The 15645-nt window shown below is 38.2% G+C and overlaps 1 protein-coding gene across 1 annotated transcript in view; it reads left to right on the forward strand.

The window, feature by feature from the left end:
• The window catches only part of FAM172A (family with sequence similarity 172 member A), a 2873056-nt gene extending 2859755 nt beyond the window's left edge, over positions 1-13301 (forward strand). Inside the window, exon 11 of the mRNA XM_044064137.1 lies at positions 11822-13301. Coding sequence (XP_043920072.1) covers positions 11822-11973 — 152 coding nt within the window. The 3' untranslated portion in view covers positions 11974-13301. The remainder of the gene's footprint in view (positions 1-11821) is intronic.
• The last annotated feature ends 2344 nt before the right edge of the window (positions 13302-15645 follow it).

The following is a 15645-nucleotide window of genomic DNA, read 5'->3' on the forward strand; positions in this document are numbered from 1 at the left end:
GTTTTCCTGTCCAACCGATTCATAACCTTTTGGGGCCAGTCAGTCACACCAAAACTGTAAGTTAGGACAGTAAGAGCAAATTGGTTTATAGCTTGGACTTTTTTCCTATATGTCAGTGCTGTTTTCTGTATTAATGTTAGTCTTCTAAAATATTCCTTACTAAGTTTTATTTGCATTTGTTCATGTTTTATTGTTGATCCTTCATCATTTCCCAAATATTTATACACTCCCTCTTGCTCAAGTTCTTTTATATCACATTCTTGTCCCAGGCTGATGTTTTCTTGGTGCTGTAGCTTTCCTGCTTTAAAGGTTGCCTTTGCACATTTATCAAAACCAAATGACATTCTTATATCATCTGAAAAAGTTTTGACCACTTACAGTTGTGCTTTCAGTTCCTCATCTGATGAATTACATAGTCTTAAGTCATCCACAAAAAAGAAAATGAGAAGTCTTTACACTTTGTTGTTTTCTGGGAGGCAAATTGTAGCCATGACCTAATTATTCTTTATTTATTTATTTATGTATCTACCTAATTTAATTTACCTAATCTGTTAAGTAGACAGCTTAATGGGTTAAGGACAAGACAAAAGAGCAGCATTGGCAAAGAGTCACCCTGGAATATCCCACTTTGAATTTTCATCCCTGAAATAATAATTTGTTCTTTTTCATTGGCCTGACTGCGAAGTGGTTTGCCACTGTTTCATGGTTGCTGTAATGTAATCAATCAGTATAGGGTATATATTATTTATTTTTAAGCACTCATATCCACTGTCAGGTGCTTTTTGTAGTCTATCCATGCCATACTTAGATTATTCCCATTTTTACAGTTTCCATTATGACTTTATTTAAAAATAAATGATCTTTTGTTCCATATGACTTTCTTTTTTACTCTTTTGTTCTATTGCTGTGATTGAGTTTTCTTCTAAATGACTATAAACTCTGTCAGCATCAATTCCAGCTTATAATTTGTACGTCATCAGAAGGCAAGTTATTGGCCTGTAGTTTATAGGATAGCTTGCAGGTTTGCTCTTAAGTAGGAGTATTGTTTTTCCTGTTGTTAATGAAGTTGGTGTCTGTTCAGGGTGTACATATAAATAATTCTTACTCATGGCTAAATCTTCATGTAAAGATGTTAATACTTTTAGCCAGATGTTAGGTACTGAATCAGGGCCTGGGGTTTTCCAATTAGGTGCTTTTGTTAACTTTGTTTCAATCTCTCTGGCCGTTACATCATCCCATTTCACGTTCTGTACATTTGAACTTCTTATTCTTTCTTTTACTTCCTCTATGCATTCAGATTCTTTGTTATGTTCCATAGGATCTTCATAGAAATTTCTCCAAAATGCATCTGTTTCTTCCTTTTTTGGTGGTGTTTCAATTCTTTTTACATTGTTTCCTAATTCTCTATAAAACTTTTTTGGGTTATCAATAAATTGCTTATTTTGTACTTTTCCTTTGTATTTATCTGCAAATCTTCTACGTTTTTCTGCCTGTACTGATATTTTTATTTCATTAGTTGCCATAGTGCACAATACATCCTGATCTGTTCTGATACTTCGCATTGCTTTTACCAAATCTGTCTTTCTGTATATTTTTGTTGATCTGTTCCCTGTTTTATACTCTTCTAACAGTGACACTTGTCTTAATTGCTTTATAGTTTTCTCTATTCGATACTTCAGTGATGGCATTTGATTTTTCCCCTTCCTTTCCCCTGTGATTTTGTGGTAAGACTTTAACTGTTATTAATTTAGCTGCACAGTAATATACCCTGTTTACTTCTGTTATATCGCATGAATCTCTATGAACAGTCCTAATTACTGTGTTCATTTGTTTTATCAGACTTCTGACCTTTTAGGTTTTATTGAGTTTCTGTAGTCTATTTCTTTCACTGATCTTATATGTCTGGCCATCTTTATTAAATCAAGCAACTCTTCTCTTAGATCATTTTCTTCTAAACTGAGGGCACATTCTTTGTTCTCCATTTCCTGTGAGCATTCTACAGAAAGTTTCAGATCTTCTTCCTGTCCCACATTCTCTTCAGTTTCATCCTGTGTCATCCATTGCTCTTTCGTATGGGAACTCACTGGCCTATCACTCCACCACATTGACTGCGTCAGAGTTGCCACAGTTTCCTGTTCTTTCACTTGCAGTGCAGCTCCAACTGAACTTTTGTACTGGTTTCCTATGTAATGCTCCAAATTATCTTCATATGGCAGCTGATCAGATGTTTCCCACTCCACCAGTCTCTCCTTAATTTGGGGATCCATTGTTCTATCCTGCTGTGATGCTATCAGAGTTAAATTTTCCACACTAAATCCTTCACTTCACATGTAATCCATAACCTCAAGTTTACATTTCTTTAATTTTTCCATTACTAATCCTCTTTTCCTCTTTGTTTTCTTATTTTCTGTATTATAAAATTTTCCATATCCGCGTGCCATTGACTATATTTCTCTTCAAATATATTTGGTGCTGCTCTTTTTGTATTGCTAGTTTTTCTTTCTCCTTTGCATAAATGATGCACACTATTAAATCTCTTTTTCTTTCCCATGTCCATATTTCTTATTCAGATATCTCCTGATCCTCCTGTTTCGCTTTACTTGGGGGAACTCGTTGTTGCATCGTGCTGTGATATAACCGGTGTTAGAGTTCCTACACTAAATCCTTCACTTTGCAGTATTTCATAACTTCATCTTCTATTTTTTAACTTCTGCTTTACTGATCTTCTGTTCTACATTCCCTCTTTGTGATCTTATTTTTTGTATTGTGAAATTTTCCATATCTGGATGCCTGTATTTCTCTTTGAATATCTTTGGGGCTGCTTTCTTTATATTGATTAATTTGGCTTTCTTCTTTGCATAAATATTGCAACATATCAGATCTCTTTCTTTTACCATGTCCATATTTCTTTTTTTATAACTTTCAAAAATCTCTAGATTTTGTTCTTTATATTTTCACACTTCCCCAGTCACTTCTTTTTCCAAACAGCTCAAAGTTTCTTGGTCTGTATGTTTTTCAAAAATCTGTTGTATTTAATGAACATAGATTTTTATTTGAAGCTTCTGGCAGTTTTTCACGTGCAAGTATTTTTTTTCTTTCCTGTAACTTCTCTCTTAATCTTTTTGTGTATTTTCTGTCTGGAAATTCTGGGCTTCTTTCATAATAGTAACAATGCATAATTTCTTTCTTATCCTCGTGAATCCACTCTATCATCTTTATGGTGCTTTTTTTGGCCTATCGGTTTTTATGATTTTTGTGGACTGCTACCTCATTCTATAATGGGGGGCATCCTCCCCCTGAGCCTGGCCTAGCCCCATTGTAGGAATGTTTCCATTTCTTCAGGATTCTCCACTGGCATTTTTTCCAGTCCTGGCACCAGTGCGCCTTCCAGGATTGGGCACTTTTTTATCCTGGGTCTCGTGCAACTAGCTATATTTTTTATTTTTTAACCTACTTCTGTCCGTGATATATGCTATATAAAATTCAGTCTATATATCAGTGTCATCTTGGTGAGATTTTGTGAAAAAACAGGGTCCACCTTTTGAGGATGAAAACAGTTACAGAAATACTACTCTCCTTTGCTTGCTGATTTACCATCTCGCCATTTGGAGAGTAAGGTGATGGTCAGGGAATTTTTGTTTTGTTTGTCATGCCTGAGTATATTGTACCCTTGGGGGATCTCGCTATCCTTTATTTCTGTTTTTTAACCAGGTTTCAGTAACTATGACTATATCAGGAGTGTATGAGGCAAGGTAGGCCTGTATGTTGTGGATTTTATTGCACATATATTGTAAGGTTAGTTTGGGTTCTGTTTTTGTTGAGACGTTATTAGGTAATTGGTTTATTTTGGGGTTGGAAGTGATGGTTTTACGAACACTGGGACCTGGGTTAGGGTGAATATCTCCTAATTTTTTGAATTGATATTTTACAGAGGGAAAAATGTGGCCAGTTTTATTTTGGTCTTGGTTTGGTATTTGATCATAAATTTGAATACTTAGTTTTGATATATTTATAGATAAATCAGATGTGGTTTGTTTGCAAAGATATGGTGTTATGGAGAAAGATAGGCTGGGTAAATGTTGATATTCTTTGTGAGGACTGGTTGAAGTCCTAAGTATTTGAAGGAGATGGATATGATGATTGGTGATGAAGGTTAGTAGAGTGAGGAGGAATAGTACAATAATCTGAGTCAGGGCCGTCTTATTTAACTTGGGTATATCTTTGTGGTAAATTAGGATTAGAAAATGTTAGCAGGGTACTGGGTTATTTGTAGAGATGTAATGTGGTAGTTATAAGGGGCAAGGAATAGGACAGTTTGAGAGAGAGAGTCTTGGGTGGTAAAGTGGATGTGACTGTTGGGAGTAATTCTGTTGATTGTTTTTCTTCTGGAGGGAGCTAATGGTATTGGTTTGAGAAATATGTGGGTGGTGCTATGAAAGTATAAATGCAGAGTAGGAAAGGGTAGGTCAGAATTGAGGGTAGGGTAGGGGAGCAGAGTGAGCCCGAGCATTAGCGAGGTTGAACAAAGTGGGTTGAAAACTTGGCAAAGAGACAGAGAAAAACAATCAGTGACTAAACTTAAACAGCCACAACTCTGCTGAGAGTGATAAGTAAAAGGAGCAATGCAGTTTAAAAGGCCTCTGAGCTAGTAGACGAAAGCCTTGATTTTGTTGCTGTAGGACTCAGTTTTAATAGGAGAGTTAGCCCAACATGACCTTGACCTGACTAATAGTAAAAAAAAATGAAATTTGACTGAAAAGCTGTGTAATGGTAAGGAGGTTTCTATGGACTTTGAAATGGAAAGTCCAAAGACTACCCCCAGTCCCACAGATCAGCAAAACAATGAGAAAAAGTAAGCCAGAATGCAGGACTGCAGCTCTGGAAAAATACTTGCTCAGAACTGAAAGTGGTAGCACAAGCATCTGGGGCAAAGGAGAAAAAAGTTAAGAAAGGGAGTCAGTGGTCTGTTAAAAACAATCAGCGGAGCACAGTTGAAGGAGGAATGCCAATGGTCTAACAAACTGATGCTATTATAGTGGACAAAGTTCTTTGTTTTACACTGCAATAATATTTATAATTTACCTAAAAATATAGCCTACAGATGGTGTTCAAACTGCAGACTTCACTGTTACATACATGTCTATTTGCTTGCAGGGGGGCTTCTATAGAAAAATAAAAAACCCTAAAGAGGCAAGTGAGTGCATTGAGTCAGTGGTGATTGTGCACAGATAGTAGGTCAGAGCTAAAACTGGTTTAGTAACTCTCTTGGGCAAGTAGAAATAAGAAAGGAAGTGGGGAGACTAAGGGTGGTTTCCTTGAAGGCATGCAGTTCCACTGAAGGACAGGAGGGTATAAATAATGGAAGAAGCAAGTCTAAAAGAAGTGAAGAAAATATAAGAGAAATAAATAGTTTGAGTAAGAGCAGTATGAGTAAATGTCTGTGTCTGTTAGGAAGTAGAGAGTAAAAGCTAATCAGCAGGCTGATAGGATCATAGGAGCTTACTAGGCTAATGGCCCTGGGGCCCTTACAAATCTAGCCACGAGTTTATCCCCAAAAAGAAACTTCAGTCAGCACTTGCTGCCTCTGCCAATGAGGGGCAAAGGTGGAAGCCATAGGGCAATATTGTGGTTTCCCCATCCACTCATCAAGGTTGCTCATGAAGAGGGTCAACTTGGTACTCTATTTGACATGTATGGGAAGTGTATTCCAAAGATGGAACAGCCTTTGGGAGACAAACCTGTCTCTCCAGCAGGTTTTGTTGATGTTGCATATTAGATTCAGGCCTATCAAACGGGTAAATGAGCGAGGAGTTAGACTTATGAATATGGAGCATCTCTAGCAGGGCAGCGTCTAATATTGCCGTGTAGGTGAAACACAGATCACCACTGAGCACTCTCTATGATACCAAATAGAGTGATAGTGATTTGAGCTTGTCTGGATAGGACAGACGTTGGAGGCCATGGATTCTCTTTTTGAGGTATTTCTGTGGCCTTTCCAGCATGTCAGTGGAGGAGGGTTTACAGACTATAAGGCTAATGCTTACAAACTAGGACACTGAAGCACTTGTCTTCAGACTAGTCACTATGCAGGCTTAAATATGCACCGAAAAGTGGATGTCCTTAACACTTAAAGCCTAAGGGCAGAGGTGGTACAAAGTTTGTCCTAAATAAATGGTGGGTAGATTGAGTGGACTCAGACTGCCATTTGGATGAACCTGCTGCGTGTATGCTTTAGGGAAGTTTCCAGTGAACCGTAAGAATGTAAGAATGAGTGGGTTGGAGGATGGAATAGGAAAGGTGGAGAAGGAACAGAAGGAGATAGTAAAGGTTGTGGAGTTCTATATTACAGGGATGTTTGGGGAAAGAGAGCACAGTGAAGAAGTCAGAGGTAGTGAGGAGGAATACAGCTGAAAAGAAACTGCTGCATGCATGAGACAAAACTGAAGAAGCTGTGTTAGTTTAGATGAGATCCCAGGTGAAGTGTTTCAATTATTATTAGATATTATAAGTGAATATTTGGTAATTTTTTCAAAACATAGGGCAAGAAGTGATGTTTTAGTAATGATGATACAAAATAATTAATTTAAACATGGCTATTTGGAGGCCAGCTCATAAGATGAGGGCTGATTTTAAGATTTTTTAATTGTGTATGTATATTAAGTAGGTTAAAATAGGTAGAAGAGGATTTGTAAGGATCAGATATGTTCAGTGACGTGTTGTAGTCTAGTAGAAAACTTTGTAAATACTAGGGATTTGTTTTTGTTGGTAAGAGCAGGAAAATGGGGTTTTGCAAATTTGCTTAATCAGCAGAAAACATGTCATAGGTAGATTTAAGAAAGTTAGAAGGCGTATAAGTAAGGCAGTGAGCAAGAACAGAGGTAACTTCATCTTCTTCTTCTTTCTGCTGCTCCCGTTAGGGGTCGCCACAGCAGATCAACTGTTTCCATTTCCTCCTGTCCTCTGCATCTTGCACTGTCACACCAACCACCTGCATATCCTCTCTCACCACATCCATAAACCTTATCTTAGGCCTTCCTCTTTTCCTGTTACCTGGCAGCTTCATCCTTAGCATCTTTTTCCCAATATACTGTGCATCCCTCCTCAGCACATGTCCAAACCAACATAATCTTGCCTCTCTGGCTTTGTCTCCAAACCTTCCAACCTGGGCTGACCCTCTAATATACTTATTCCTAATCCTGGTCATCCTCGTCACACCCAGTGCAAATCTTAACATCTTCAACCCTGCCATGTCAAGCTCTGACTCCTACCTTTTTGTCATTGCCACTGTCTCCAACCCGTATAACATAGCTGGTCTCACTACCCTCTTGTAGACCTTCCTTTCACTCTTACTGGTACTCTTCTGTCACGTATTACTCCTGACACTCTTCTCCACCCATTCCATCCTGCCTGTACCATCTTCTTCACCTCTCTTCCACACTCACCATTACTCTGAACTGCTGATCCCAAGTACTTAAACTCATTCACCTTCGCCACCTCTACTCCCTGCATCCTCACCATTCCTCTATCCTTCCTCTCATTCACACACATATATTCTGTCTTAGTCCTGCTGATCTTCATTCCTCTTCTCTCTATAGCATATCTCCACCTCTCCAGGGTCTCCTCCACCTGTTCCCTACTCTCACTACAGATCACAGTGTCATCTGCAAACATCATAGTCCACGGGGACTCCTGTCTGATCTCATCTGTCAACCTGTCCATCACCATTGCAAATAAGAAAGGGCTCAGAGCTGATCCTTGATGTAATCCCACCTCCACCTTAAATGCATCCATCACTCCCACCGCAGACCTCACCGCTGTTACACTACCCTCGTACATATCTTGTACCACTCTTACATACTTCTCTGACACTCCCGACTTCCTCATACAATACCACAACTCCTCTCTAGGCACCCTGTCATATGCTTTCTCTAAATCCACAAAGACACAATGCAACACCTTCTGACCATCTCTGTACTTCTCCATCAACACTCTCAGAGCAAACATCGCATCTGTAGTGCTCTTTCCTGGCATGAAACCATACTGCTGATCACTAATCATCACCTCCCATCATAACCTAGCTTCCACTACTCTTTCCCATAACTTCATGCTGTGACTGATCAGTTTAATCCCTCTGTAGTTACTACAGCTCTGCACATCACCCTTATTCTTAAAAATCGGTACCAAAACACTTTCTTTCCATTCCTCAGGCATCCTCTCACTTTCCAAGATTTCATTAAACAATCTAGTTAAAAACTCCACTGCCATTTCACCTAAACACCTCCATGCTTCCACAGGTATGTCATCTGGACCAACAGCCTTTCTGTTCTTCATCCTCTTCATAGCTATCCTTACTTCCTCCTTGCTAATCCACTGCACTTCATGATTCACTATCCGCACATCATCCAACCTTCTCTCCCTGTCATTCATCAACCCCTCAAAGTACTCTTTCCATCTGCTCAACACACTCTCCTTGCTTGTGAGTATGTTTCCCTCATTATCCTTTATCACCCTTACCTGCTGCACATCTTTACTAGCTCGGTCCCTCTGTCCAGCCAGTCGGTACAGGTCCTTTTCTCCCTCCTTAGTGTCCAACCTTTTATACAACTCTTTATACGCCTTATCCTTAGCCTTCACCACCTCTCTCTTTGCCATGCACCTCACCTCCTTATACTCTACTCTACTTTCTTCATCTCTTTGATAATCCCACTTCTTCTTCACCAACCTCTTTCTCTGTATACTCTCCTGTACTTCTTCATTCCACCACCAGGTCTCCTTGTCCTCCTTCCTCTTTTCAGATGTCACACCAAGCACCCTTCTAGCCATCTCTCTTACTAGCTCTGCTATAGTTACCCAGCTATTCGGTAACTCTTCACTGCCACCCAGTGCCTGTCTTAACTCTTCCCTGAACATCACCTCATAATTACCCTTTTTCAATTTCCACCATTTGATCCTTGGTGCTGCCCTCACACTCATCCTCCTCCTCTTCTTGATCACCAATGTCATCCTACAAACCACCATCCTATGCTGCCTAACTACACTTTCCCCTGCCACCACTTTACAGTCTCCAATCTCCTTCAGATTGGCCCTTCTACATAAGATATAATCCACCTGTGTGCATCTTCCTCCACTCTTGTTTGTCACCCTATGCTCCTCCCTCTTGTTAAAATATGTATTCATCACAGCCATGTCCATCCTTTTCACAAAATCCACTACCATCTGACCTTCTGCATTCCTTTGCTTAACACCATACTTACCCATCACTTCCTCGTCCCCTCTGTTCCCTTCACCAACATGCCAAAGAACAGAGGTAACAGTGTTAGTTAAATTGTATTTTAAGGTTAGAGTAAAACTAATAGATAATGAAGTGGTAGTAATGTAGCTGAAAGAAAAACGGGGCTTTTTCAAGGGCGACCAGTAAGCCTATTGTTATGTACTTTTTATGATATCGGAAAAGAGTGAGATGAAAAAATGGGTTAAGGAATATCAGTAGTATGGAATTTAAATTGGTGGATGGTGTCTTTTTATGGAAAACAGGGATTGTCTGAGAGTAGTGGAAGAAGTAGAAAGGCATTTTGAGGCAAAATATGAAAGCAGTTATGAATAGGGAGAAAAGAAAATTCATTTGTGTGGACAAGGCAAAAATACAGTCTGGAGTTTGAGAGGTGGAATAGATATTTGGTTTGGATTAGGTCAAGTGGAAAAAATGTGTGATAGTATTATTGGAAGGTAGAAGAAAGGGTTGAGAATTAGAATAAAAATGTAATAGTGCTTCAGCATGGGCTTGCTAGGCTCATTCGTGTGAGAAAGCCACAGATGACACCAGTGCAGTGCCCTTCCCCAGAGTGACTCAGACACCTGCAAATGTCACCAGTTCCTTAGCTCATCCCTTTCTCAGAGTGGACGGCATACTTGCATACCTGCAGATGACACCAGTGCAGTGAACTCAGCCCTTCCCCAGAGTGGGCAGGATACCTGCACACCTGCAGATATGATACCAGTGCAGTGAGCTCAGTCCTTCCCCATAGAGGCAGACTGGCACTAGCCAGTCAATCCAACCCTACCCAGCAGCGTTTGCTGCTAATTGGATGAGTCATTTGAGGGATACTCAGAACTATATCCTTCTATGCCATGAGGGGCTAGGTTAGCATTTTATAATTTTTGTGGAACATAGTTATGTAAAAAGTTTTGGAAATGTTTAGGTGGGAGTTGAGGCTTTGAAGGGGGGAAATTAAACGTGAAAACTGATATGAGGCTTGGGGAATTTGGGAAATTGGATATGCATATAAAAGCTCTAGCAATTAAATGTGTGTTATGGCAAGTTAAAGTATCATTCATAGTATGTGGAAACTGATCCTGAAAGTGTTGTAAAGCAAATACTTGAACATATACGTACCGACTGTAGTAAGATAATAGAAAGAAGTGTTATAGAAGGTTTTCTGCAATAAATATTGGAGAGTCTTTCTTGGAAATGCACATGTAGCTTAAATTAATTGTAAGCAAAGGTAAAGAAAAATATGGAAATGTGTTATAAGGATAATATGGTCATGTAACCAAGTATACGGATATACAATGATTTTTTTTTATTTGGAAATATTAAATTCAAAATATTGATGACCCTCTACTCTTTTGCAGTGTTTGCTATAAGATGTGTTACAACCACCTGAGTAACCACCAACTCAGGAAACTAGGATCCCAGCTTTAATGTCTCATTTGAAATATAGCATCTCTGGAGTACAGACTTCATCTATCCTGCCATCCTTTTGCGGCAGTATGACATTAGTTTTGTAGAATCAATCCAGTCACTTAGTGCAAGAAGAGAACTCACAGGCTTCTCTGAACTTTCTGGCATAAAAGACAAATGTTACCTGTTGAGTCACTAATACTGTGTTGAATAAGCTTCACAAATGTGAGAAAGTGAAGTCATAAATAAAGTTTTAAGTTATTCTCATTATTTGTAGTACAGCTAGTAGAAACCGATAAACATACTGCTGTTGAACATGTTTCGTTATTCATAGCCTAGTCAAATAAAGGTATTTAAAATAAAACATCATTTGGCATTTGTATTCTGATTAAAAAATATAAAACCACAGTAATTAAGTGACCATTGAACTGTAGAGTGGCCTTTTTCATTAAGACAGAAATCCATGTAAGACAGAGAAAACTACATACAAAGGTAAGAATTTCCCCTTGTAAGACATTTAGTACTTGGTAACATTGAAGGTGAATTATTGTGTTGTCGACTTCATTTGCTCTGTATGCTTTTCCATACCTGCCTTTAAAATCCTCACAGTCATGTGTTAGATTTCGTCACAGTTTCTGTGGAAGCAATTATTCTCACAGGCTTCAGATGGATTTTTGCTGTTGACAGGCAGACAGACCATTGATGCCTAGGGGGTTCATAATGCTATGTCATGTCAGTCTGCCCACAGTGAAACGAAAAATGGGATGTAAATCAAATGCAGTATATTAAGCTATTGCTAGGTGTAAAAAATCCCTGCTTTGTCATGCTTTCTTTTCTGGCATGTCTTTCTCAGTATTTAGTGCAAACTGCCCTCAGGTGGTGAACATAATTTTTTTAACTTCTATAGGCTAGAAAAAAATCATCTTTGCAAAAGGAACAGGATAAATCATTTAAGCTACTACAGTCACACCTGTAAAACCATTTGCAGTTATGGGATTTAAATCACAGGAGGGAAACCACTACCTTGCAGAACTATTGATCATTTCTCTTTAATTCTTTTGCAGTTTTATAACTGTTAAATAATAATGCAATAACAGCTGTTTTTTTTTTCTTTCCCTATTTGTTCTCATTTGCTTTCAGGTACAGAACGGCATGAGTTAACTTCATGGAAGAGCTTTCACTCGATTTTCAAATTCTTTAGCAAAGCTTTAGAAGCACCAAATGCAGAAGCCAGATCCACGCCAACAGTAACTACAAGAAGTTCCAACAGAATAAAACATGAAGACTTTTAAACAGAGCAGGGCGGGGGAGAGAATGTTCTTTTGACTGCCTTTTTTCCCTTCTTCTTCCACAAGCAGTCTCCTATCCCCTCATTAGATTGTTTTCTTGGTAGAGCACTGGGTTCTGATATGTACATCTAAATTGCATTTTGCATTATTTCTAGATGAGTGCAGCTGTCAAACCAATATGGATTTGCTGATTTTTCTTCCTGTGGGCTATTGCTTGGATTTTGTGCTACCCATATTAAGTGTGACAGCGGTACTGCATGGTGCAGCCTAGTGCAGCTCTAATTGCCCTGACATAGTCCTACCCCTTGCTAGCGCCAGGGCATGACATCTTTACTGTCGTGTCCTGGCTATTGCAGTTTGTTCCAAAAAAAAAAAAAACTGTCATTTTATTTTTTTATATAGAACTTGGCTTTGCCTTTTAAAGTTATAATGTACAGTTTATGTATCGAGAATACTATCAGTCATTATGCTCTTTTTACAAAGCTGCTTTACAGCTTTTGCTGTTTTTGACAACAGTAATCGGTTTTGACAGAATTAATCAGTTTTGGAACACTTCATCAGTTGTTTATGACTGTTGTAAAGCCATATTTTAATGAATAATAACATACATTTAAATTCTGCATTTTAATGAAAGTTTGTTTTACAATATGTATGTGAATCATGTATGCAATATGTAGTTTTTAGCACTGCTGAGACAAAAGAAATTTATGGGAAAAAAACATGGAAATCAGATTACTGCTTTTCAGGCAGGTCAGAACAATGCAAAATTTTTTTTTTTTTTTTTTTTTTTAAGAATGTGGTTCCATCCCTCTTTAGTCAGATTTCCTCTTTTATATGGGAACAGTGTAATAAGATTAATTACTTCTTTATAAGTAGATTAATTCACATTAATTTTGTATCATTTTATTTTTTACATAGAACATCTCATTCTTGAAATATTTTCCCGTTTCGTTGCGTCTCAAAACAAAATTTTTCTACATGGTTAATTGAAGTACTGTCAGGCATTTTCTAAACTTGCCAAATGATTTCCAGTGGCTGTTTTTTCAGGTGGAAGAATTTTTCTTGGCAGCACATTAATTGGTTTTTATGCTTCTTTTTAATCAGTGCTTCATTAAAATTGCTTGAACATTTTATTATTAACATACTTCAAAGTATTTCCATTGTATTTAACATTGCTAAATGATATATACAGTTAGCTTAAATAACAAAAGTTTTCAAACTATGGGAAACACCTGAATGGTTTATTCTGGTCATTTTCTTTAAGGCTATTTACTTTAATTTGCTGTATTAATTTAGTGGTCATTTAATTGTTAATAAAACATTTAACTCTGTGAAGTTCTTTTGTTTTTTGTGCTGGAATTTACTGGGTTCTTTATTCATCCCTTTGCTGATGGACTGCACAGTAGTAAGTCCATGACTGTATGATGCTATAATAATAGACAGTCCATGAAACTTAAGATGAACTCATTATGATATCAGTGATTCCCCCTCCCAGCCCAAACAAGCATTTCAGAAAAGTCTTTCAGCCAGTAGACTAGCTAAGCCTGGCTGTAATACTTAATAAACATTACTGTAGAAGACATAGTTCTTTTCAATCAGTCATTGTGATTTTTTTATTCCCAATTCTTCATTGACTATGTAACCCTACACTCCTGAGTAACCCATTTGTTAACCAAAGCTGAAAACCCTACAGCCCATTTTTTCCTTTAGGGTAAGAATCTGGAGCAAGATCCAGCAGCCTCATGTCAGAGATCACACTTCCTACTTTCTAACCCCTCCATTTGGTGGCTTGTGAGCTTCACAGTTGCTGCTCATAGAGGGAATGCAAGTTCTGCAACACAAAACAGCCCTTTCCTAAACAGGACACTAGAGCATTGTGGGTTTGCTAGATTCATTGCTGTGGGCAGTATATCTGCAATTTTACAGGTGTCACCAGTCCACCGTATTAAGCAGGGTGGGCAAACTGGCACTGTCCACACACTCCCACTCTCACTCACCTGCTCCCCCCACCCCCAGCGCCCTTACTGCTAATCGAGCACAGTTTATCTATAACATCAGATGGGATTTATCCCTTTATGCCCTGTGGTCTGTCACTCAGTTTTGATCTGATGCTTCATCTGTTTGCATATAGGTGCTGCTCATTCCTGATGAGGATTTTATCACATAATAACTTTTTGCTGCCTTTAGGTTTTCGTTTTCATGGCAATTTTCCTAAAAACAAAGAGCATTCTTCCTCCACCTTTTATTTTGCAATTATTACTACTTGCTGTAATGATTTAACAAAACAGTGAAGCAATGTCAATGAAGCTGGAAACATTTATTAAGGGGTACAAATGTTATGCTTTATATCTCTCCTTAATATGAACCTGTAAGAACTAAATGGAGCCTTATATGCATAATACTGCTTGGTAGAACACTTTCCATTATTGTAATATGATTGTAGTAGCACGTTTATTTAAATAAGTATAGATATCTTAAAATAAGGTAAAATTATACTACAACAGAACCCTTTGTAATCTAACTACTGCTTAAATATTTCTGATATAATTATCTTTATCTTTTTTATCTAAAAAGCACAAAATTGAAGCAACTGTTCATACTTGCCCTCTCATTATCTTGTAGTTTTCCACTGACATTTTGTTTCACAGGGTCTTCACCCAGCACATTGTTGTCAGTCTTTCTCTCATGTTCTACAGGCTTATGCAGTCCAGTGAAATGAAATAAGTGCATTGGAGATGTGTTCTAAATTGTCTCACTGTCTTCTTGACAAAAAAATAATCACAGTTGCAAATTATTATATCTGGTAAATTGCTAAAAAATGCATATAAAAGATGTCTCTTAGTTCATGCTACCCACTGTCTTGGGTAAATATTCTTGAACATTCATTTGAGTGGCTTCTTGATGACTAGTATATTTTTGATCATCTCAAGTGTACATGTTATCACCCACTTAGCCCACTCCAGGATGATCTACTTCATCAGGGTAAAGGTCATATCTTGCCTCTGCATTTCCTGCTTGCACATCCCAGATCTCATCCTAACATGCATCATTAGAACTTTTCTGCATTCCATATCTAAGAAGTATCAGTTTTGTAAGTGCTTCTGTGGTTATCCTTTAACTTATCAAGACCAACTTGGGAGATGCTTAAGTCTGAAGTATGACACTGATTGGAGATGAAAGGATCATCATTTCAACTGGACCACTCACATGCATAGTCAGGAGAAGATTATGGTACAGGATAGCTTAATTCATGTAGGTTTATTGAGGATTCCCAGCAGAAGACTCAGCCAGTGGCCCACTGGCACAGTCTAAGGCAGGATCCAGAAAGAAACAAGTTAAGTGAGCATGAGATTAGGTGAGGGCCTAAGCCTGTATCATCCTTTAAGTCTTTCCCCACTGTGGTGGCCTGTTAACCTTGCAGTGTTAGCCCCCTCTTGTTCGTTAGTTTTGGATGATCGTAAACACCGAAAGGCATCCTATCTTAGGATCAAGGATTACATACATCTTGCAGTTTGCTATGATGTTTTAAGTAATTTAAATATGCAACCCACAACCTTCCCAATCAAAGGGTTGTAATACTACATCCTGATTGCGAGACTCTTTCTTCTTTGAATAACTCCTCCTGAAACAAGAACTCCAAATCTTGTAAAGGCTCAACCACCTCTACAATGTTCC

This window comes from Protopterus annectens, chromosome 2.part2, assembly GCF_019279795.1.
Source record: "Protopterus annectens isolate FY-2018-M chromosome 2.part2, PAN1.0, whole genome shotgun sequence".
Lineage (NCBI taxonomy): Eukaryota > Metazoa > Chordata > Ceratodontiformes > Protopteridae > Protopterus > Protopterus annectens.